Source organism: Protopterus annectens, chromosome 8.part0 (genome assembly GCF_019279795.1).
Source record: "Protopterus annectens isolate FY-2018-M chromosome 8.part0, PAN1.0, whole genome shotgun sequence".
Taxonomy (NCBI): domain Eukaryota; kingdom Metazoa; phylum Chordata; order Ceratodontiformes; family Protopteridae; genus Protopterus; species Protopterus annectens.
The window spans coordinates 725,593,415-725,617,618 of NC_056741.1; the positions used below are offsets into that span (position 1 = coordinate 725,593,415).

The 24,204-nt window shown below is 45.4% G+C and overlaps 1 protein-coding gene across 4 annotated transcripts in view; it reads left to right on the forward strand.

Moving 5' to 3' along the window:
- Positions 1-24,204, forward strand: part of HCFC1 (host cell factor C1) — a 3,865,385-nt gene that overhangs the window by 3,085,154 nt on the left and 756,027 nt on the right. For all 4 annotated transcript variants that reach the window (XM_044080175.1, XM_044080172.1, XM_044080173.1 and 1 more), the window contains exon 22: positions 15,810-15,947. In XM_044080175.1, coding sequence (XP_043936110.1) covers positions 15,810-15,947 — 138 coding nt within the window. The remainder of the gene's footprint in view (positions 1-15,809; positions 15,948-24,204) is intronic.

Consider the following 24,204-nt stretch of genomic DNA (forward strand, 5'->3'; position numbering starts at 1 on the left):
ATGTATTGTTTGGTGTTAAAGCTGAGGAGGTATCAAAGAAAATGGAGGAAAAGGCAAAATCAATGCAAACAGTGAAAGATTTCCTACAGGTACAACCTCCACGTTTCAGTAGAAATTGGCCTTCCAAAAATTGGTCCTTTCCAGCCACGGACAGACCCCAAAGAGGTAGATACAGGCGCCCGAGGGGCAGAGGACAATCTCAAGGATCATTTAGAGGCAGACAATGGCAAGCACCTACACAAAGAGGTGGTGAGGATAGTTCACAGCCATTCAGAAAGCAGAACCAATGACTTTCCCCTTTGCATGCCAAGCAAGGCTCAAATGGCAGCACCTTTAGGCGGAAAACTGGCATTATTTTCGAAAAATTGGCATATTGTCACAAAAGACAAATGGATCCTGGACATTATAGACAGAGGCTACAGATTCCACTTTCACATCCTCCCAAAAATGAGAGGCATGCCAAACCTGCCACACAATCAAAGGGCAGAGGCACAAAAACAAATTTCAGATCTCATGGACATGAAAGCTATTCAAGAGGTACATGCACAAGAATAGGGTCAAGGTTTTTATTCCAGACTATTCCTGGTACCAAGGAAGGGCAAAGATTGGAGACCTATTTTGGACCTATCCATCCTAAACACATTTTTACTTGTGCCAAAATTCAAGATGCTCACATTACAGCAGCTTCTTCCCATGCTGGGCAAGGAGTCTTGGCTGGTAACATTGGACCTCAAGGAGGCATACCTGCATGTCCCAATCAGACAAGATTGCAGAAGATACCTCAGATTTCTTGCAGGTTCAACCCATTATCAATTCTCTGCATTGCCCTTTGGCTTATCTACTGCACCCAGAGTGTTTACTAAATGCCTGGCATCAGTAATTGCCTACTGCAGACTTCAAGGGATACAAATATACCCATATCTGGATGACTGCCTGATCCAAGCGGACAGCAAGCACATACTTCTGAAACATCTGGCGTTTGTAATAATGTTGTTGAATTCTCTGGTATACACAGTCAACAAAAATAAATCAAGGCTAATACCCTCTCGAACAATAATTTTCCTGGGTGCCAGCTTGGATACAAACACCCAGATGGCCTACCTCACGCCAGAGAAACAAGGGCAACTAACTCAATACTTCAGAAAACTGGCAACTTTCACCAGGCTGACTGCAAGGAAAATCCTGCAGGCTCTGGGATTCATGGCATCTTGCATCCTACTAATCCCATGTGCAAAGCTGCATATGAGAAAACTTCAATGGTACCTAAAAAAAAACTATGGTCTCAACAGAGCCAGTTTGGAAACGATCATACCACTGATTCCACGTCTTCAAAAGGAATTTCTGTGGTGGGCTCAAGCATGCCAAAGAAACACAGGTCTCCCATTCTGCAAGCCTCAAGCAAATCAAGTCATCACAACAGATGCCTCGGACTACGCCTGGGCGCATGACAGATCGGTGCATTCAGGGCAAATGGTCCCAAAAAGAAAAGCACCTACACATCAATCAAAAGGAAATGCTAGCAGTAATAAATGCTATTATAGCTTTCAAAGACCTACTGCATCCAGGCCAGCTACTGATAAGGACAGACAGCACCACAGTAATGTGGTACATAAACAAACTGGGAGGAACCCATTCATACCCCCTATGCAGGCTATCCATGTCTCTTTGGAACATGGCTCTGGAATTACAAATCGAACTTCAAGCACAGTACCTGCCAGGCAAAGAAAACACGATGGCAGACAAAGATCCACACAAATGGAAGTTGCATCCTCAAGTGTTTACAAAGATAATTCAAGTATGGGGAAGACCAGACATAGATCTCTTTGCCTCCCACAGAAATCACCAGTTGGCAAAATTCTGCTCAAGGACCTTTCACCCACAGGCCTGGAAAGTGGACGCACTCTCTTTCAGTTGGACAACAATGACAGTTTATGCCTTTCCACCTCTTCCTCTGCTGCCCAAAGTTCTATTAAAAACCAGAGCAGACAGACCAAAGATGATAATCATTGCTCCAGACTGGCCAAGACAACACTGGTACCCACTCCTGAGAAGCCTGACGCATTCCCCACCATGGATCCTGCCTCTAATGCCTCTTCTACTGACTCAGCACAACTTCAAAACCCTTCACAGTTAGCTGAAAACACTCAATCTAGCCGCATGGAAAATTCCTTAAATTCACAACAGACCCTACTCTCCAAGGAGGTGCAGGATGTCATTTTGGAGGCCAGAAGGCCTTCTACTAGAAAAGCCTACTCCGCAAAATGGAAACGGTTTTGTGCCTAGAATGAGAAAAAGGGTCAGAACCCTGGAATACTGAATTTACCTCAAATATTACAATACCTAGCTGAGATGCTAAGCAGTGGACTTTCATTCTCCTCCATCAAAATCCATGCCTCAGCCATTTCTGCAGAATACAACACTGATCCTCCTTTATTCTCTTACCCCCTCTTAAGACAGTTCCTCAGAGGGGCTAAGAATATAAAACCCCGAAGGAAACAACAAGTACCTGCTTGGGACCTCAATTTCATTCTAGAAAAACTGACCTTGCCTCCTTTTGAGCCAGCTGCTTCAGCAGAACTGCAATATTTGTCCTGGAAAACAGCCTTCCTTCTGGCTATCACCTCAGCTCGCAGGGTTTCGGAACTACAAGCCCTCATGGCTGTGCAGCCTTTCATCATTTTCCATCAGGACAGAGTTTCCTTACGAACCAATCCGTCCTTTATGCCAAAGGTAGTATCCAGGGTAGCCTTGAATCAGACTATCCACTTACCTACCTTTTACCCTAATCCTCAAAACAAAGGGGAGAGACTACTACATTCCTTGGACATTCACAGACAGCTGCGTTATTATTTGGACAGAACAAAGCCTTTCAGAAAATCAGAGCAACTCTGTGTCCTATGCTACAGGAGCTCAAGGGAAGTCTATTTCCAAACAGACAATTTCAAAATGGATAGCCCACTGCATACGTTTTTGTTACTGTACCTACAGGCATCAGATCTTACTCCACAAGGGCCACAGCTACCTCTGCAGCTTTCCTCAGGGGGGTTCCTACCAAAGATATTTTGGAAGCTGCCACTTGGAGTTCTGTACATACTTTCTCCAAGCACTATCACCTACCATTATACTCCAAATCTAGAGCAGGCTTTGCCACTGTAGTCTTGCAGAGCATCCTGGCTCCTCCTAGTTCCACCTAGTGCCTACCACCCTTTTTTAGCTTTGGGATTCTACCCATCTGTTATGACTGCAGCTGTATGCACGATGAACATAGTACAGTTTTGTACCTACCGTAAATGTAGATGTTCGAATGCTAATACAGCTGCAGTCCAGGTTTCCCTCCCTCCTTCCCCTCTTGGGACAGGCCTAATGGCTAACACCTCCTCATACAACCTGATTGGGGTATTCTTTTATGGTGTATTTGCTTGCAACTACTGGTTTTTTTTTTATATTGCATTGCATTATTACATAAATTTATGTATTGCCTTCCTTCTGGGGGCACCTAACATCTGGGGCAAGAAAAACTGAAGAAAATGGCGTCGGCTGGTTCTTTTATACCCCTGTCGCACTGACGTCAGGGAAGAAACAACAACAACCACGCCGGACCTAGACTTTGGAATTCGGCCGACCGAGGACCCGCCTGACGGCAGGAGAACCCATCTGTTATGACTGCAGCTGTATTAGCACTCGAACATCTACATTTATGGTAGGTACAACACTGTACTTTCTCCTTTGAGATTTTAACCTTTTGAAACAGCCAGTTCTTAGAAAACCCTACTCATAGTTACAGCTACATCACATGGAAGAGTTCCTGAATTGCAGGATGTTTCCCATTGACCCCTCTTACTTGAGTCTTTACAGTGATAGTGTTTGTCTTGTGCTTAAATGAAGGATTCGCTCTCGAAGACAGCTTCAGACACAAACATTACTTTAATGAAAGAGTTCACCTTGTGTTTTTTTTTTCTCCCTGAGCAATACTCTAATAGAGGTGGATGTATTCTTCATTGTCTGGGTGTGTATAGACAACCAAAGTTGTATTTGCAACAAGCAAAGCAGTACAGGAGCTATGACTAATCATTTGTGTCCTTCACTCCAGCAATAATGAGCATGAAGATGCCCGGAGTCACTTTGTCCAGATGGCTGTCTAGTGGTATGTCTCTTGTGGATGATTCTTTTAAGAAAATTCTTCCCTTCATACCAAAAGCACATTCTTCCATTTCATGGCCACTTCATCCGTCTTTTTTAGAAATTCTTCTGTAACTGCCCTACTACGAAATCTAATACAACCCTACATCACCACCAGAGTCTTAGGATCAACAGACTAAAATCTCATAAAAGTCATCAAACATAAGAATGAAGCTGGTAAAACTCTCTTTGCCTGTACAGTAGCAAAAACCTGGAATTCACTTCCTAATGACATTACTTCTACAAGTTCTACTCCACAATTTAAGAAACTAATCAAAACCCCCTATTTTAGCAACTGGCTGTGCCCATGTGACTCCCCAGGCTAATCCACTACATTGCAGTGATGCAAGGATTCTACCAGGGATGACCCAGTACTCCCTAATGTCTAGTATTCTTATTCTTTCCTAAAAACGCTTACTCCAATTGTATTGACTTATATGTCTGTAACTAAGTACTAAATATGTTCCTATATGTTATTTGTTTTGCCTTATGAACACAGCTATGTACTTTACATAAGTCTGTGAAGCAATGTTAAAGATATTTATATTGTGTGCATTAAAAATACACTGCTGTATCTTGTAAATATATCTGTTTAGCAATTGTTTAAATGGAGCTTTTCTCCCCGGGCCTCCGCTGAAAATGGACCTGTGTCCAGTCTGACTTTCCCGGTCATCAAATGTAAAATAAAATAAATAAAACTGGTGTTTATGCTGCAGCAGCATGGGCTTCACTGCATGCTCATACTTTTTCAAGACATTGTAGACTGGATGTCATATCTAGGTCAGGGTCTTCCACTGGGGCCAGCATACTCTTTCGTACTCTGTTATGATGACTCCCAAGGGGGGGGGGGGGTTACACTGAGGGCTAAGTCCTACATATTTAAGTGGATGGACTTGATAGACTAGGTAAAGATAGTTATTTGATGTACCATAACACTAGATCTTCATTATCTATGTCCGTCCACTTCAACCACTTTATTCTCCACCCCCTATAAATTGTAGCTAGTCCTTCCCCTGACAGACTAGCAGATGTTCTGACACCTGTCTAGTCCAGTCCTCCTTTGTATGGTATAGCCTAGATCCCAGTAACTAGTAATTATGTGATTTCTGTTGTAGGACAACCTCATTCTGAGGTGTGGAGTAGATGGTCTTTACCTATTCCTTGAATCTTTGCCCTCCTTTTTGGTACTTGTCCATGAGCTTGGTAACAGTAGCAGCAGCAGCAATTAAAAGATGGCTGAGTTTAGTTTAAACCCATTTCTCAAGCTATCTTTTGTATTTGGGAGGGTATGAAAAAGAGGCTGGTCTAATAAAGCCACAAGTGTCTCTTTTTTTTTGGTCTGGTATGCTTGGAGAGCTTCCTGTTTTCTAGTTAAGTCTTTGGATGAAAGCCTGGTTAATATCGGAGATCTGAAGTAGTTTACTTCATTTGGTCTTCAACCTGTGGGGAACCAGATCCATTTGTGATCCGAGCCGGCAATCTCACTAGCATCTGCTCCGAGCTCCTCCCTTACCCATAATACACCTCCACTACCTTCCAAACCCCAGATCTCATTTGACGTGGTTTGCTGAAGCATCGTGATCTCCTGAGCTCAGAGTAGTGAGTGGGTTTTTCCTGCTTTTAAGCGGCTTTTTTCTCTGAAATATTAGTATAGTGTTTTAGTGCAGGTTCCCTCTTCTCCTCCCCTTGCTGGTGCATCGTGAAATTGAACTTTTGTTGTAGGTTAGCATTAGTTGGTTAGTGTGCTTTACTTTCCCTCCCCCTTCAGTGTGTTCTGTGTGACTTGAGTGTGGTGAGTGGTTTGAGTGTGAAAACTGGTAATTTTTCTCTCCTTTTTTCCCTTCTCTTGTTTAAGTGGCTGGATAGAAGCATGGCTGATAAGCCTGTGTTCAAAAGATGCACTGAGTGTGGCCATAAATTTTCTCTGGCAGATGACCACACTCTTTGTATAATGTGCTTGGGCATTGCCCATCTAAATACTGACTGCTCTATATACGTGGGTTTTAACCCGCGCGGTATCAAGGACAGGAAGGCTAAGTTGGCCCTGAAAGGCCTTCTTCCCATTTCTGAGGCGGTTGCCTCGTCCTCTGCTTCGGTCACAGTGGCTGCTGTGGCAGCCTCTCCTTCCTCTCTTGCCCTTGCTTCTCCACCCTCCCAGACTGGGACTCAACCTCCCTTTTCAAAGCCTGTGGAAGTGGAGCAGAAAAGGTGCAGAGAGAAGGGGAGAGAGCCAAAATCTCTCAGACCTGACAAATGTAAGAGGTCCCTGGACCTCCCTTCTCCTGCCAAAAGTCAGTCTAGGATCCGGGACTCCCCTCTGCTCCGATTTCCGAGATTTTCCCCGGAGCCGGAGGAGACACGTTCTCCATCTAGGGCCTCGGTACTTCAACCCGCAAGGTCAGAGTCCGTGGCCTCATGGAGGTCTATGCGGAGCTTATCGGAAGTTGACATGGATAAAATGATGAGGAGGTTCATTCGTACTCTGATCCAGATGGGGGTCTTGCCAGCCCCTTCTCCCTCCGGAGGGGGGAGTTTGCTTCCTTTTTTTACACCGATTTCTCCTTCTCTGATCTGTCCACCGGGTTCGGAGTACTCTGATCCGAGGATGGCCTTAGTCAGGGGGTCGGGCGCCAACAGTACCTGCTTCCTTGATGCCTGGATCATGTCGGATCTGCCCACTTCGGATCTGAGCCGCTCTCAGAGCCGGAGCTTGGGTGTCTGATCTGAGGGAGCAGAACTTTTTTCATCAGCTCTGGCTTTATCAGGCCAGGTTCTCTTCCTCGGAGCTCTGTCAACTTCGGGCCCAGCTCTGATTCTCACGTTGACTCTGGGGAGACTGGCTTCCTTATTAGTTCCCCAGGAGGTTCATTCTCCCTCCGCTGTCGACATGGTCGAAAGGGTTCTCTCCGCTGGATCCAGCACCTTGACTATCCCCTCGGACTCTTCCCCGACACTTTCAGCTTTGTCTACGAATCCCATCATTTTACCAGAGGAACACCCTGTGCTAGAGATGCCCCAGACAGTTCCCCCTGAGGGACAAGTGGCTTGCGAATTTTCCCTGGAGAGCCCCACCGGAGACGTGCTTCGCAGGCATACATGTAAGAGAAGGCATCATTGAAATCCTGTGCCAGTGGGGAGGTGTTTCTGCCCCCAAACCTTCTTCTGACGAGTCCGTGTTCCTTGAGGCTTTCGACATGGGCCCATCTACTTCCTAGGTGTCCACTCCCACCGATCCCTTGGTAGACCTGGTCACCTTGCGGGCCTAGAAGGAGCCTGACATCGTGGAACCAATCCCTAAATGGTCTGATAAGATATTGAGTCCATCATCAGGCCAACGTGGAACAAGGGCTCCTCCTTAGATGCTATGGTGGTAACAGCAGCCACAAAGAAGGAACTAGCCCAAGAGAGTTCCTCTGTTCATCCTCCTGACAGAGAGTCGTGGATGATGGACCACTTAGGGAAGCGGGTTTATGCATTAGCAACCTTTTCCCTTAGGGAGATGAACTACCTGGCCCATGTCACGATACTCCAGCGTAACCTGGTCAAGGAGCTGGCTGAGTCTCCCCCTAAGTCCATGTCGCAGGAGGACAGGGACTCATTCACCTCGAGGATGGACACTTTGAAAGCAGTCTCCAACACGTCCATGCGACTCATTTCACATGCTACTGAAGCAGCAGCTGAGTCTGGAGTGTCCATGAGACGCAATGCCTGGCTCAAACTTTGCAGGCTTTCTGAACCTTTCAAGGCTTCCTTTGTCAATGCTCCTTATGATGGCTCTCCTCTCTTTGGTAAGACCTTCAGAGAGACTTTAGTCCAGAGTGAGAAGGTCAGGAAGACGCTGTCTGACGTCTGAATCTGCTTCTCGAACCCTCAAAGATCCTTTTCCTGGAATCAGAGAGGGCAAAAGACGACGTGGTTCTGGAAGTCACAGTATTCCCGGGACACTCAGGGCTCTTCTACCCCCAGAGGCAGAGGGGAACAAAATGGACGCCGGCCCAGAGGCAGTGGGGGTCCGAGGAATTTTGGGTCTTGAGAATCTTTCCCAGACAGGCCTGGACAGCAACCCGGAAGGGTCAGTTTGTTTGTTTTATTTTATTAAAGCTTGTGTTTTCTCCTGGCATTGGATCTGGTGGTGTTACTAGTTTTTAGTTTTCTTTTGATTAACCCTGAGGGGTTGCTCGACTGCTCAACTCTGGAGGCAGTTGGGGGACAATTAGTCCGTTACATCAGACCGTTGAGTGCTTCAGATCATATCCAGAGGATACTCTATCCCCTTTTTGTTTCCTCCCAAACACCTCCCGGACGTACCACCCGCACAGAGGGAGGCAGCAGCACAGGAAATTTCCAAGCTGCTAGAAAAACGAGCCATTGAACCTGTCTCCCCAGATCAGTCCGAATCGGGCTTCTACTCTAGGTTCTTTTTGGTGTCAAAAAAAAAACTGGGGACTTAAGGCCCATTCTGGACCTACCTACCCTGAACCTGTCAGTTGCTAAAGAAAAATGCCAGATGGTCACACTACAGTCCATCATGCTGTACCTGCAAGAGAGTGACTGGATGTGCTCGTTAGATCTCCAGGATGCCTACTATCGTATAAAGATGCACAGAAGCTCCAGGAGGTTCCACCGCTTCCTGCTAGGAGTCAATAATTATCAATTTTGAGCCCAACCCTTTGGTCTCACCACAGCCCCCTGGGTGTTCACCAAAGTGATGGCGGTAGTAGCGGCTCACCTGAGGCTTCAGGGGATTCAGGTCTGCCCATACCTGGACAATTGGCTCCTCAATGCTCCCACCAGGCGTCTACTTTCTCAAACCGAGGATTATTTCTTAAAGCTCGCCCTGCATTTGGGATCACAATCAACGCATCCAAATCACTTCTAAATCCTGTCCAGGTGATAAACTGCATTGGGGCAAGGATAGACACCTTACAGTGCAAAGTCTTCCTGACTTCGGAGAGAGTACAAAACCTGAGGATGCATGTCTCTCTGATCTACCATTCTCATCTTCCATCGGCCGAATCAGTGTTGAGGGCCTTAGGTTCAATGGTGGCAACCATAACGCTGCTTCCATGCGCCCGGTTACATATGAGAATTCTACAGTGGACACTAGGTGTGCAGTGGTCCATGTTGGAACTTTCATTATTGTATCCAATACAACTCAGTCGAGTCCGTCATCATCCTTTCTGTGGTGGATGTGCTCTCCGGTGATCTTGGAGGGACGACCCCTTGTTTCAGCCTCTGTCCAAGCCACAGTGACCACGGACAACTCCCAACTCAGGTGGGGGGAGCATTGTTCGGGCTGGATGGTCCAAGGCCTGTGGTCCCCTGTAGAGACCGGCTTGCACATAAACGTTCTAGAGATGAGGGCGGTCCTGCTGTAGCCCTAAGCAGTGCAGATGTACTAGAAGTGGTAGTCTTCATGCAGTTTCAGACATCTGTAAGCATATCTGATGTTCTTCATTCCACATTGCTGCAGTCCTAACTATTGGGTAGTCCGCTGTCCCAGTCGGCCCGAATACCAAAGTATATGGCTGACGTCAGTCAAGGCGCATTAGACTGACGTCAGTACGTCAGGGTACTAATGCGCATGACCGACGTCATATCCTCAGTCTTTTTTGCCGCATGGTCCGATGCAGAAGCAGTTTTGCGAGTGCAGGTTGGCGTTCTGAAAGTTTCTGAAGTCAGAGTTTCAGACCGAATCAAAGTTGGCTACGTACCCCGTTGGGGAATATTTTGGTTTTTTCTTGCCTCAGTATTTAACCGGATGTCAGAAAAAGTGAATAACTGTATTTCTTGTGGGAAACAGATACCTCATAGGGATTACCATACTTTGTGTATACCTTGTTTAGGGCCTGAGCACGACGTTGTTGGATGCCGCTCTTGTGCTAGATTTAACAAACGCACTATTAAGAGAAGGTTAGACTGTGCCAGGTTAGTTTTTGGGAAGCGTTGTAATTATAAAATGCCGTCGGACGCTCCGACGCCCGCTTCGGCCAAAAAGCGCAAGGACAAAGCAGCAAAGCCTAGAGTGGAAGAACCGACAGTCCCGGACGTCGGTTCTTTAGAAGGCTCAGTGGAGCCGGAGGTTCTGCCAGGAGTTTCTTTGGAGTCTCAGGAAGAGACTTTACTGTTACAGGATGTGTCCTTTCAGGAAGTAGGCCAGGCGGAAGGGGCTTCTCAGGTGGCTGTTCTTCCCTCTCTTCCTAAGGTGGTTAGAGCCTCCCCTTCTGTTTCCAAGGCTTCTTTGAGAGGCAGGCCAAGTTTAGCTTCAGTGGGGGTTTCTCCTAGTGCTTCAGGGTCTTTGCCTAAGAAACATATGCTTAAAATGGCAGAGGATTTGATTACTATGATTAGAGGTTCTATGCCCCCTCCTGATAAGAGGCCTAGGGTGGAACCTGAGTTTGAGAGTTTTGAGCAATGTTCGAGGCTTCTGAGTCTTGACTGAAGACTTGCAGGAGTATCCTCCTTATTCTGATTCTGATGTGGATGATTCTACTTCTTCAGCTTCTCCTCCTGAGGATTTTTCATTTTCAGAGACTCTGCATTCCATGAGGGAGCATTTTAAATGGGAAGGTCAAGATTTCTCTGATTCCAGGAAGAGGCTTAGGAATTCTTGTTTTACCCCAGCATAGGCCTTTAGCTATACCTCCTGTTCTGAATGTGGTGGAAGATGTTTTGCAGAGGCTTCCTGAATCCTGATTCTTTGCCTCCTGCCCCAGTTAAACCGGATAGGTACTATAGGGTGCCTGAAGCTCATAAGTATCTTTTTAAGAGTCCTAGGGCAGACCCGAAACTGTCTCTCAGGGGCCTAAAGGTGTGAAGGCTTCTGTTGTTAAAAATCCTGTTCCTCCTGATAAAGAGGCAAGGGCTTTGGATAGATGGGGAAAGAAAGTGTATACTTCTTCCACTTTAGCCATGAGGGCGTTGAATTGTCAGTTTCACATGTTAAAATATCAGAATTATCTCCTTTCACAATTGAAGTCTAAGGTGGATGCTCTGGCAGAGGGTATTGAGTGTAAAGAGTTGCAGGATTTAGTTCATGTGTCTGAACAGGTGGGTAAGCATTCCTTGCAGTGTGGTTTTGATGCTGTGCAGGCCTCCTCGAGGGTGGCTGCCACTGGTTCTGTTCTTCGTAGGCACGCCTGGTTGAGGGATCAAAATTTAGCTGAGCATGTTAAAACAAGGATTTTGGATGCTCCTTTACAGTCTGATGTGTTGTTTGGTTCGCCTGTGGAAGCAGTTTTAAAGAAAATGGAGGACAAGGCTAAGTCTATGCAAACTGTTAAGGATTTTTTGCAGGTTCAGCCTCCGAAGTTTAGTAGAAATTGGCCTACTAAGGGATGGACATATCCGGCTTATGATTCCCAGTCTAGGGGTAGGTCTAGACGTGGTAGGGGCAGAGCTCAAGGTTCTTTTAGGCCTAGAACAGGGAGTTCACCTGCTCAGCCTTCTGGTGAGGGCAGGGGTCAGTCCTTTCGTAAACAGACCCAATGACCTACCTTTTCAGCTGCCAGTACATTCTCGCCTGGCAGCACCTTTGGGAGGAAGGCTGGCTCTTTTCAAAGAAAATTGGGATTTAATTACCCAAGACAGATGGGTTTTGGATATCATTCACCATGGTTACAGGTTTTATTTCCATACCTTGCCTCCTTTCAAAGGCATGCCAGACATTCCTCCTCTACAAAGAAAAGAGGCTCACAAGCACATTTCTCTGTTGCTCCAAATAGGGGCCATTCAGCCAGTTCCTGTGCCAGAAAGGGGCCTAGGATTTTATTCTCGCCTGTTCCTAGTACCGAAGAAGGGGAACACGTGGAGACCAATTTTGGATTTATCTATCCTCAACACTTATCTGGACATTCCCAAGTTCAAAATGTTGACGTTACAACAGCTTTTACCTCTGCTGGGCAAAGATCACTGGATGGTAACTTTAGATCTCAAGGAAGCTTACCTTCATGTGCCTATCAGACTAAGTTGCAGGAAGTATCTGCGTTTTCGAGCTGGACATTCTCATTATCAGTTCTCTGCATTGCCCTTTGGCTTATCTACTGCCCAGAGTATTCACAAAGGTTCTGGCTCCAGTGATAGCTTACTTCAGACTAAAAGGAATTCAAATCTATCCTTACTTGGACGACTGCCTGATTCTGGCTCAAGAAAAGGAAGACCTTTTACAGCATTTGGAATTTGTGATAGCAGTGCTAAGATGCCTAGGGTATTCTGTGAACGAAATAAAGTCCAGTCTAGTACCCTCTCAAGACATGTGCTTTCTGGGTGTGAGACTGAATACAGCAGCCCAGATGGCCTTTTTAACCCCGGACAAACAACAGAATCTTTCCAGTTACTTCCATCAACTATCTCTTCAGTCTGGGCTGACTGCAAGGACAGTCCTTCAAGCCTTAGGGTTCATGGCATCTTGTATTCTGGTGCTTCCCAATGCCAAACTGCATATGAGGAAGCTGCAGTGGTATCTCAAAAATGTATGGATACAGCACTGCCAGGATTTGGACACTGTCATTCAAATAATACCTTGCATTCAAAAGGAATTTTTGTGGTGGGCTCAGGAATGTCACCTAAACAAGGGACTCTCTGTGACCCGGCCAGAGGCGAGTCAGATTCTAACGACAGATGCCTCAGACATTGCTTGGGGAGCTCATCTAAATGGAAAGTGGATACAAGACAAGTGGCCTGCCAGACTACAGCATCTACATATCAACATGAAAGAGATGTTAGCAGTCCAGTTTGCATTAATGGCTTTCAAGGAGTTACTTCTTCCAGGGCAGGTGTTGATTCTAACAGACAACACAACTGTCATGTGGTACATCAACAAACAAGGGGAACACATTCTTACCCGTTGTGCAGGCAAGCAATGATTTTATGGGAGACTGCGCTCAGCTTGCAACTAACTCTTCAGGCAAGGTTTCTGCCGGAGCACAGAACTCCTTAGCAGATGTGTTAAGCAGACAAATCATGGATCCCCACGAGTGGAAACTGGATCTTCATGTATTTCTAAAATTGACAGTGTCATGGGGAACTCCAGACATAGATCTGTTCGCTTCTCCACTAAACCACCAGCTGCCAAAGTTTTGCACAAAGAGGTTTCATCACACAGCTTGGAAAGTGGATGCTCTTTCTTTCAGTTGGAAAAATCTTCATGTGTATGCCTTTCCACCTCTGCCTCTTCTCCCAAAGGTGCTCCTAAAGGTCAGACAAGACAAGCCAAGGATGATTTTAATAGCTCCAGATTGGCCTCGGCAACACTGGTACCCATTACTGAGGAGTCTGGTAAGGAAGCCTCCATGGCCTTTACCTTTGATTCCACACCTGTTGTCTCAGAGGGACGGTCACCTGCTCAATATCAAGCTTCACTCTCTTCATCTAACAGCCTGGCATATTCTGTTTTGAAACACAGCAGGTCTCAACTTCCTCAACAAGTTTTAAATGTGATTATGGAAGCCAGAAGACCTAGTACAAGGAAAGTGTACGCAGAAAAATGGAAGAGATTTTTATTTTGGAGTGCAGCAAACAGTTTGGAGATTTCTGAGCCTAATTTGAGTGTGGCTCTTCAATATCTTACTGAGTTATTGGACAAAGGTTTGTCTTTCTCTTCCATTAAGATTCATGCTGCAGCGATTTCAGCTCACTATGATTGTGACCCACCATTGTTTTCGCATCCTTTGTTCAAGCAATTTCTTAGAGGGGCAAAGAATATAAGCCCCCACGTAGAGCTCCTACTCCTGCTTGGGTTCTCAATTTTGTGTTGGAGAAACTTACTCTACAACCTTTTGAGCCTCATGCTACTGCTGAATTGAAATACTTGTCATGGAAGACTGCTTTTTGTTGGCCATTACTTCTGCAAGAAGGGTTTCTGAATTGCAGGCCCTTATGGCGGTAGAGCCTTTTTTGATTTTTCATAAGGATAGGGTATCATTACGCACTAATCCTTCCTTTATGCCTAAGGTGATTTCTAGTGTGGCTTTAAACCAAACTATTCATTTGCCTACTTTTTATGCAGATCCCCAAAATAAAGGGGAAAAGATTTTGCACACTTTAGATGTACACAGGCAATTGCGTTATTATTTAAGCAGGACTAAGGATTTTAGGCAGTCTCAGCAGTTGTTTGTTTCTTTTGCTTTGAGTTCTCAGGGCAAGCCTGTGTCAAAACAAACTATTTCTAAGTGGATTGGGTTTTGCATTGCATTTTGTTATTCCCATCATGGCAAGGAGATTCCAGCTGGGATTAGGCCTCATTCCACTAGGGCTACTGCCACTTCAACAGCATTTCTAAGGGGTGGCAACTAAGGATATTTTGGAGGCAGCTACTTGGAGTTCAGTGCATACTTTCTCTAAGCATTATCACCTTCCTCTCTACTCTAAATCTAGGGCTGGTTTTGCCACAGCTATTTTGCAAGGCATGTTGTCAGCTCCTGCTTCCTTATGATTTGCCAGCCTCCCTTACCTCTGCTTTGGGATTCTACCCAATAGTTAGGACTGCAGCAATGTGGAATGAAGAACATAGTACAGTTTTGTACCTACCATAAATGTAGATGTTCGAGGATCCACATTGCTGCAGTCCAATTTACCTCCCTCCGTCCCCTCTGTGTTTAGGGGTGGTTGTGTAGGTGAGGTTATACTCTGGTAATTTTGTATATATTGTACATATTTTTGGTTCAGGAATGTTTGGAGTTTTTGGTTTTGGCCTTGTCTTTTTAGGGTCTTCTGACATCTGGGGCAAGAAAAGACTGAGGATATGACGTCGGTCATGCGCATTAGTACCCTGACGTACTGACGTCAGTCTAATGCGCCTTGACCGACGTCAGCCATATACTTTGGTATTCGGGCCGACTGGGACAGCGGACTACCCAATAGTTAGGACTGCAGCAATGTGGATCCTCGAACATCTACATTTATGGTAGGTACAAAACTGTACTTTTGCTTTTTTCTGAAGCACTCATTTTTCACATCCCCAGATTTTGACAATTAGTTTGCCAGATTTCTGCTTTGTAAACAAAATGCAGACTAACCAAATGAAAAAAAAAATCCTCAGTAGTGTAGTTGCATGCTTAGTTTTTGTCTAGTTGTGGTCTGGACCAGTGGTGGACTGCGACATGCTGTCTTGTTCCAGACATGTCACAGAGCAAGAAAGAGCTGACAGTGGCACAAGCAGGCATCACCTATGATTCATGTAGGTGTGTGAGATAAGGCAAAGTCATTTTGGCAATGGAGAAAGTATGCTTTGCACTGAAGGTCAAGCCAGATCTCGTTCTCTGCCAGTAGCAGAGATCTGTATAGAGATTAATGCTGATTTGACTACACTGTACCTACTACCACCAGTTGTATTAAGTTGCTTACGGCACTGTACATTTGCTGTGAAGTTCTGGCAATTTTGATGACTTCCCAAAGGAAAAAACATAGGGCCACAAGATGCAGTTATGTGAAGGTTCTAAAAGTACAGTAATTTGATAAGGTAAGGCGTTCTTTAATTGTAGCATTTTGTTTACTTTTGGCAAAATAATTCTGTCAGATGTGTTGAATACTGATGATTCTTTTGTGTTTGTTTTAGTATGCAGTTGATGTAGGACATGTGTGATCCACACTTTTTCTTAACATTTATTATGTATTTTCTTTTTCCTGTTTAGAAACCTGAACCACCTCCTGCACCTCCCAAGCCGCCAGTGAAAAAGGAGAATCAGTGGTTTGATGTTGGGGTCATTAAAGGAACAAACATGGTTGTAACTCACTATTATCTTCCTCCTGATGATGCATCAGCTAGTGAAGTAAGTGAATTAATAGACATATTTTATCCTGCTCAGTGCTAGACTGTGTGAGTCAATTTTTTTTTTATTTTCCTGAAGCACACACAACCTTCTGTTCCCTAGCGTACTGCCCACACAGGCTTGCTGTCACAGAAGGTTACTGCCGAAGACAGCAATAGAATGCACCAGCAGCCAAGCATTTTTGTAGTGGGCTGCATCTCCCACACACCTTTTCTCTAACTATGCTACCTCCAAGGTTGAACCACCTTGGAGAAAAGGCAAATAAATTTACTTCTTTTTGCGAAGGTGGTGCAATTTCAGAGGTATTGTATTAATTCTCCGAAGAACTGCTGTCACAGAGTTCATATATTTCAAGATTGAGGGTGTCGCCTTTTCTGCAGAAGCATTTATTTTAGCGCAGTGCAGCTTTCTTTAAGGATGCTAAAATGGCTTGCTGGTTAGTAGATGTTCTTCGTGTTTCAGTGTCAGTCTTGACTTGTGGGATTTCCCACCTTGGAAGCCATTTTCCAGCCAGACTTCTAAAGCCAGAGGATACCCTGTTCAACGTCATTGTGTTTGGGTGTAAAGAGAATCAGCTAGCACCTTGACCTCAGTTCTTTCTTGCAGTTGGAGCCCAAAGCATGGTGCCAGTCAGTGCTTCAGTCAGTCCACACCAGAGAAAGATGATGTCTAAAGCGAAGGACCCTTTTGGGGAGCTTTTCGTGTGCTTTTTGACTAATGTCAGAGAAAGTTAACTGTATCTGCTGTGGCAAACAGATACCACACCTTGTGTGATTTGTTTGGAGCAAGAACACAACGTTCCTAACTGTCAGTTTTGTGCTCAATTTAATAGCAGAACTGTCAAGCGTATGGCTGAGATTCTAGCTGAACATTTCATTGAGTCATCAGGCCATTAGCATACGATGTCATCTGCCAGTTAAGCTTGTGTAGATCTCTTTAGGCAGAAAAAGGAAAAGCACTTCAGATTTAACGCACAGACCATGCTCACTCCATGTCTGCCAGTCCTCCTAGGCTTGTGATTGCCGAAGAAGGTGAGGTGCCTTCACAGACACCCACCCCCACTTTGATGACTGAAGTGGTGCTACAGGTCCCTATCGACACCTGTTTGGAGTCCAGTATGCCTTCAGGTCCCTCTACTTCATTACATGTTGAAAGATTTAGCTCATTGGTGGGCCCAGAACTGCTTTGCAGGCTCTACCTTCCAGTGACTACTCTAAAACTGACTGTGACTCTTCATGTTGTCAGGAGATCGCTCAGCCTACTTGTTTGCCCAGAGTTAGTTCATTCGAATACTAGTGTGGAGGCCAGCCCTAGGCCAGTCGCAAAAAAGCTGAACCCACCTTACCTCAGCCCAGGCCGATTGGCTCCCACTCACAGGCCTGCTAATAAGACCAAGTGAGGTTGACTGAGGAATTGATTTCTTTGGTCAGATCCAAACACCTCTCTCCCTCTGAAACATCCCTTGGTAAAAGAAAGAGGAGTACCCTACCACAGGAATTTTCTGACTCATTTGACTCTGAGGATGATTTTGATTATGATGAATCCACCCTTGAGGGTGCATCGATTGCTTCCTGTGGGGATTCTGATGCTTGAGGAGAACATTGCCTCAGCCTCCTCCCCACCCAAAGGATATTTCATTTAAGGAGACATTGCATACCTTGAGGGAGTACTACAGCTGGAAAGCTTGGGACTACTCCCAATCCAAAAAAAAGGAATTAGGGAATTTCTTAATCTCCCTAAGCATAATCCTCTTGCCCTTCCCCTAGTCTGAAAGATAGTAGACAGTGTCTTCCTCGATTCTTCTTTACAACCAGACTCAAGCCTGACAGATTTTACAGGGTTCTAGATTCCCACAAGCACCTTTTTAAGATCCCTGTAGCAGATCATTAAGTGGTAGGCCCTAAGAGAGCAAAAGCTTGCTCTTCCAAAAACCCTTTACCTACAGACAAGGAAAGCAAAGCCTTAGACAGGTTTGGAAAGAAAGTCTGCACCTCTGCTATCCTCACTGTTATGGTGAAGTACCAGAAAACTCTTCTTGACCAGATGAAACAAAAACTAATGGAGATTGAAAATAAGGCCCCCTCTCAAAGGAGTTAATGGATCTATGCAACTCCTGCTCTCAGGTGGCTAAGCATTCTCTGCACTGAGGCTGTGATACTTTTGAAGCTTCCATCAAGGCAACAGCCACATGATCCACCATTAGAAGGCATGACTGGCTGAAGAAGCAGTCCCTTCCTGAGCATGTCCAATCTAGTCTCCTACATGCCCCTTTATATAAAGATTTCTTTTTGGTTCTAAGGCTAAAGCTGCCCTTAAGAAAATGGAGGATAAGGCCAAGTCAGTGTAAACTGTCAAAAGACTTCCTTCAGGTCCAACCCCCTTGATTCAACCAGAATTATCCTACCAAACATTGGTCCTTCCCAGCCTCAAATGTAAGCGTAGACAAAGGAAACCTTGTAGGGAAAGGAGCCAGAGATAGCACCATCGGCCTTAACAGTGGCAGTCTGACCCAAGCAGGCCTTCGGGATCACATCCCTAGGAATCTAGCAGGGAGCAGATCATGACTCTTGCATGGCACTCCCTTCCCCCTTCCCTCACTCCCAAGCTGGGAGGAGACTGTCACTTTTTTATAGGAACTGGAATCTAATTACTGGGGATCTATGGGTGCTAAAAGTCATTCATAGAGGTTGCAGATTAAATTCAAACAACTCTTGATTCTCTCAGTCTTCCCAGACATTCCTCCAAACCAAAAGACTGACACCTTAATCCATATAGAGCTTCTGTGTGCTCAAGGCTGTGTGGAACCTATACCAAAATCCTTACAAGGAAAAGTTTTTACTCCAGACTTCCTAGTTCCCAGAAATGTAGGTACCTGGAGGCCTGTTCTAGACCTGTCAAGGCTCAACCGATTCTTGTAGGTCCCAAAATTCTAAAACTACTGCCCATGATTACGCCTAACTTTTTTGTGGTAACCTTAAATCTAAAAGATGCATACCTCTGTATCCCCATAGAGGAATCTCACAGAAGCTTCTTAAGCTTCAGAGCAGGTGTGAGGCTCTATCAGATGTTCTTCGTGTTTCACTGTTGCAGTCATTACATTTGGGTAATCCTGCTGGCAGGTTGCCCTCAGCCGGCCTGAATTCCAAAGTCTTGGGTCCTGCGTCGGCTGCTGTCGCCCCTTCCCTGACGTCAGGCCGTCAGGGGTATAAAAGAAGCAGCCGGCGCCATTTTCTTCAGTCTTTCTTGCCGCTCAGTGCCCGAAGCAGTTCGCAAGTGCCGGTCGGCCGACTCCTGAGATTTTCGTGTTCGAGTTTCAGATCCGAAGTCTTCAATAAAGGTAAGTACCCCATTGGGGAAACCTTTTTCTTGCTCCAGACCGATGTCAGAAAAAGTAATTGTATTTCTTGTGGGAAGTAAATACCTCAAGGATTTTCATTCTTACTGTATTCCTTGCCTAGGCCCTGATCACATTTCTGGTTGTCGGTTTTGTGCTAGATTTAACCAACGCACTTTTAAACGTCTGTATGATTTTGCTTTAAACTATTTCGGACGCCGGTTTAATTATCCAGAAATGTCGTCGGATAGCCATCCGACTACCGGAGTCCACAAAAAACGCAAAGAAAGGGAAAGAGATAGGCAACTGAGGCCCAAAACGGACAACGAAGCTTCTCCTAAGCCAGTCGCCGGTTCTCCTGTCCTCAGTGAGGCGCTTTTGCAGCCCCTGACACCCGCTACTTTAGAGTCGCAGGCCGCAACCGACTCCCACGTGGAGTCGGCCATGCCGCTGGAAACTCAAGATATTGGAGCCTTGGATATTATCCCTTCAGATGGGTCCGAAGCCGCTGAGCAGGCACCGGCTTCTGAGGGTGTATTCAGGCCTAAACATCTTTACATCAAACCGACTTCAGCTTCAAAGGCAAAGACTAAAGCACCTTCCAAAGCAAAGAAACCAATTCAAGAGCCACGTGGTCAGGCCTCTATGCCCAAAAAACAGATGCTCAAAATGGCCGAAGACTTTATTACCTTGATCAGGGGTTCCCATCCCCCTCCTGATAAGAGGCCTAGGCAAGAGACTGACTCTGAATCTTCAGATCAGGTTTCCATTTCTTCTGATCAGGAATACTACTCCCCCCCCCCCCCCCCATGAGGATTCTGATGCTGAAGAGTCTATACCTTCAGCTTCTTCTCCAGAGGACTATTCTTTTGGGGAAACCTTACAAACCATGAGGTAGCATTTCCACTGAGAGAGAGACAAGATTTTTCAGAATCTAAAAAGAGGCTCAGGGATTTCCTTTTACTACCTCAACACAAGCCACTAGCCATCCCACCTGTGTTAGACATTGTAGATGATGTGTTTTCGGAGTCTAGTCTTACCCCTGACTCCTTACCTCCAGCTCCAGCAGCTTGACAGATATTACAGGGTTCCTGACTCTCATAAATTCCTTTTTAAAACCCCTGCTGCAGACCCAGAAACTATTTCTCAGGTTCCCAAAGCAGTTAAGGCTTCCGCTGCAAAAAACCTTACCCCCCTCTGACAGAGATTCTAGGGCACTGGATAGATGGGGAAAAAAGGTTTACACATCTGCTACCTTGGCTATAAGGGCCTTAAACTGTCAGTTTCATATGCTCAAATATCAGCAACATGTCTTAGCATTGCTTAAACAGAAAATGTTGTTATACTCTGAATGTGCAGAAAACAAAGAAATGCAGAATTTATTGCATGCAGCTGAACAAGTTGGAAAGCATACTTTGCAATGTGGTTTTGATTCTTTAGAGGCCTCCTGCAGGGCCGCAGTTACAGGTTCTGTAATTAGGAGGCATGCTTGGTTAAAGGAACAAAATCTGCCTGATCATGTTAAAGTTAAATTATTAGGTGCACCTTTACAGCATGATACATTGGTGTTAAGGCAGAAGAAGTGTTAAAGAAAATGGAGGACAAAGCTAAATCTATGCAAACGGTCAAAGATTTTTTACAAGTACAGCCACCTAGGTTTAGTAGACACTGGCCAACAAAGAATTGGTCCTTTTCCTGTGTCAGACCTCAAAGGGGTAGGTCCAGATGCCCTAGAGGCAGATCCCAGGCGCAAGGTTCATACCACTCAAAGCAGTGGGGGGCTTCTACCTCCAAAGTTGGAAAAGACAAATCACAACCATACAGGAAACAGTCTCAATGACTTTCCCCTGCCTGCACCAAGCATTTATCTCCTGGCAGCACCCTTAGGGGAAAAATTAGCACTTTATTTCTCAAAATTGGCACATTATAACCCAGGACAAGTGGGTCCTAAATATCGTGTCACAAGGCTACAAGTTCCATTTCCATACCCTGCCAAAGGCAAATGGCTGGCCAGATCTGCCAAAAAATCAATGGGCAGAGGCACAAAAACAAGTCTCATCCCTCATGGACATGGGGGCCATTCAACAAGTACCAGAGCAAGAGCAGGGACAAGGATTTTACTCGACTGTTCTTGGTACCCAGAAAGGACAAGGCCTGGAGGGCAGTACTGGACCTATCTATGTTGAACACATTCCTGGATGTACCAAAATTCAAGATGTTGACTTTGCAGCAGCTTCTGCCCATGCTGGGCAATAACGCTTGGCTAGTGACTTTAGACCTAAAAGAGGCATACCTGCATGTCCCAATCAGACAAATATGCAGAAGATACCTCAGATTCAATGCTGGCTCAATGCATTACCAATTCTCTGCACTGCCCTTTGGCTTACCTACTGCGCCCAGGGTCTTTACAAAGTGCCTGGCACCAATAATTGTATTCTGCAGACAGAGGAATACAGATATATCCTTACTTGGACTGTCTAATTCAAGCAGAGAACAAGGACATTCTTCTACAGCATCTGGCGTTTGTGAAAAGACTTCTAACATGCCTAGGGTACACAGTCAACGAAAATAAATCAAAACTAGTATCCTCTCAAGACATAATGTTCCTGGGTGCAAGCTTAAATACAACTGCCCAAATGGCTTATCTCACGCCAGACAAACAAAGGCAACTGACTACCTCTTTCAAAATGTTGGCAACAAAGGCCCAGTTATCTGCAAGAAAAATTTTGCAGGCTTTGGGCTTCATGGCAACCTGTATCCTACTAATTCCATTGAAAGACTGCATATGAGGAAACTTCAATGGTACCTAAAAAGTGTATGGACTCAACATTGCCACAGCCTGGAAACTATGATTACTCTCATTCCCTGCCTGCAACAGGGGTTTCGATGGGGGGCAAAGGTTTGTCACCAAAACAAGGGACAGCCGTTCACATTACCCCCAGCCAGGCAGACACTAACAATGGATACATCAGATTATGCCTGGGGGGCCCACATGGCAGGAAGATGCATTCAGGGCACATGGACCTCAAACCAAATGCATCTACATATCAATCAAAAAGAGATGCTAGCAGTTCAAAATGCCCTGACAGCCTTCAAGGACCTACTTCATCCAGGACAACTACTGATGAAGACAGACAACACCACGGTCATGTGGTATATAAACAAGCAGGGGGGCACACATTCTTAACCCCTTTGCAGACTAGTCATGACTTTGTGGGACACAGCATTGGCTTACTAAGTACATCTGCAGGCACAATTCCTGCCAGGAAGGAAAAATACTCTGGCAGACTAAGCAAGCAGGGACCTCATGGATCCCCACGAGTGGCACCTGGACCCACAAGTCTTCAGCATGATCACAAGGAAATGGGGATGCCCAGACATAGATTTGTTTGCCTCCCCTCACAACTACCAACTAAAAAGATTCTGCACAAGGATTTATCACAGACAAGCATGGAAAGTGGACGCCCTATCTTTCAGCTTGAAAAACCTATCAGTATACGCATTTCCCTCTCTGCCTCTCCTCCCCAAGGTACTCCTAAAGGTCAGACAGGAGAAGCCAAAGATGATACTGATTGCCCCAGACTGGCCCTGTCAGTACTGGTATCCAATACTAAGGAGCTTGTCTCAATGCCCAGCTTGGACCTTACCTCAAATACCTCATCTACTGTCCCAGCAAAACAGTCAGATCCTGCACAGCCAACTCGGAACTTTAGACCTGACAGCATGGCGAATAATGTAGTCATGCAAAACACACCTCTCAGTAAAGCTGTGATGGATGTCATTTTGGAAGCCAGAAGGCCTAGTACTAGAAAATCTTATGCTGGAAAATGGAAGAGAGTCTGTGCTTGGAACCAGGCACAAAGAACTGATACAGCTGTGCCAAATATTCCTCCGATTTTGCAGTACTTAACTGAGATGCTGGACAAAGGCCTATCTTTCTCGTCTATTAAAATTCATGCCTCTGCCATTTCGGCTCATTACAGTGTAGAGCCACCAATCTTTTTGCAACCCTTATTAAAGCAGTACCTCAGAGGGGCCAAAAATTTAAGGCCAACAAGGAGCTCACCAATGCCTGCATGGGACCTCAACTATGTCTTGGAAAAACTCACTCTGCCTCCTTTTGAGCCAGCTGCTACTGCTGGTATAAAGTTTTTATCTTGGAAAACAGCTCTGCTCCTAGCAATAACTTCTGCAAGACGAGTTTCAGAGTTACAGGCACTCATGGCTGTGGAACCTTTTATCATTTTTCATCCAGACAGGGTCTCTCTGTGGACAAACCCAACATTTATGCCTAAGGTGGTGTCCAGTTTGGTTCTGAACCAAACTACTCACCTGCCAACCTTTTATCCAAATCCACAGAACAAGGGGGAGAGAATTCTGCATTCTTTGGACATACACAGACAGCTTAGATTCTACTTGGACAGAACCAAAGTTTTCAGAAAGACAGAGCAATTACTAGTGACATATGCTGCAGGATCACAAGGAAAGGCTATCTCAAAGTGGATAGGCCACTGCATTTGTTTCTGCTATGTACACCATGGCAGGCCAGTACCTAAGGGCATTAGGCCACACTCAACCAGAGCTGCAGCCACTTCAGCAGCCTTTCTCAACCTACCAAGGACATTTTAGAGGCTGCTACTTTAGTGCACACCTTTACAAAGCACTATCATCTGTCATTCTACTGTAAATCCAGGTCAGGCTTTGCCACTGCATTTCTGCAGGGCCTCTTAGCCTCTCCTAACGCTGTTTAGCTGCAGCCCCCAACCTTAGCTTTGGGACTGTACCCAAATGTAATGACTGCAACAGTGAAACACGAAGAACATATTGCAGTTGTGTACTCTTACCATATGGTACACTTACCATAACTGTAGATGTTCAAGTGTATTCACTGTTGCAGTCCAGGGTACCCACCCACCATCCCCC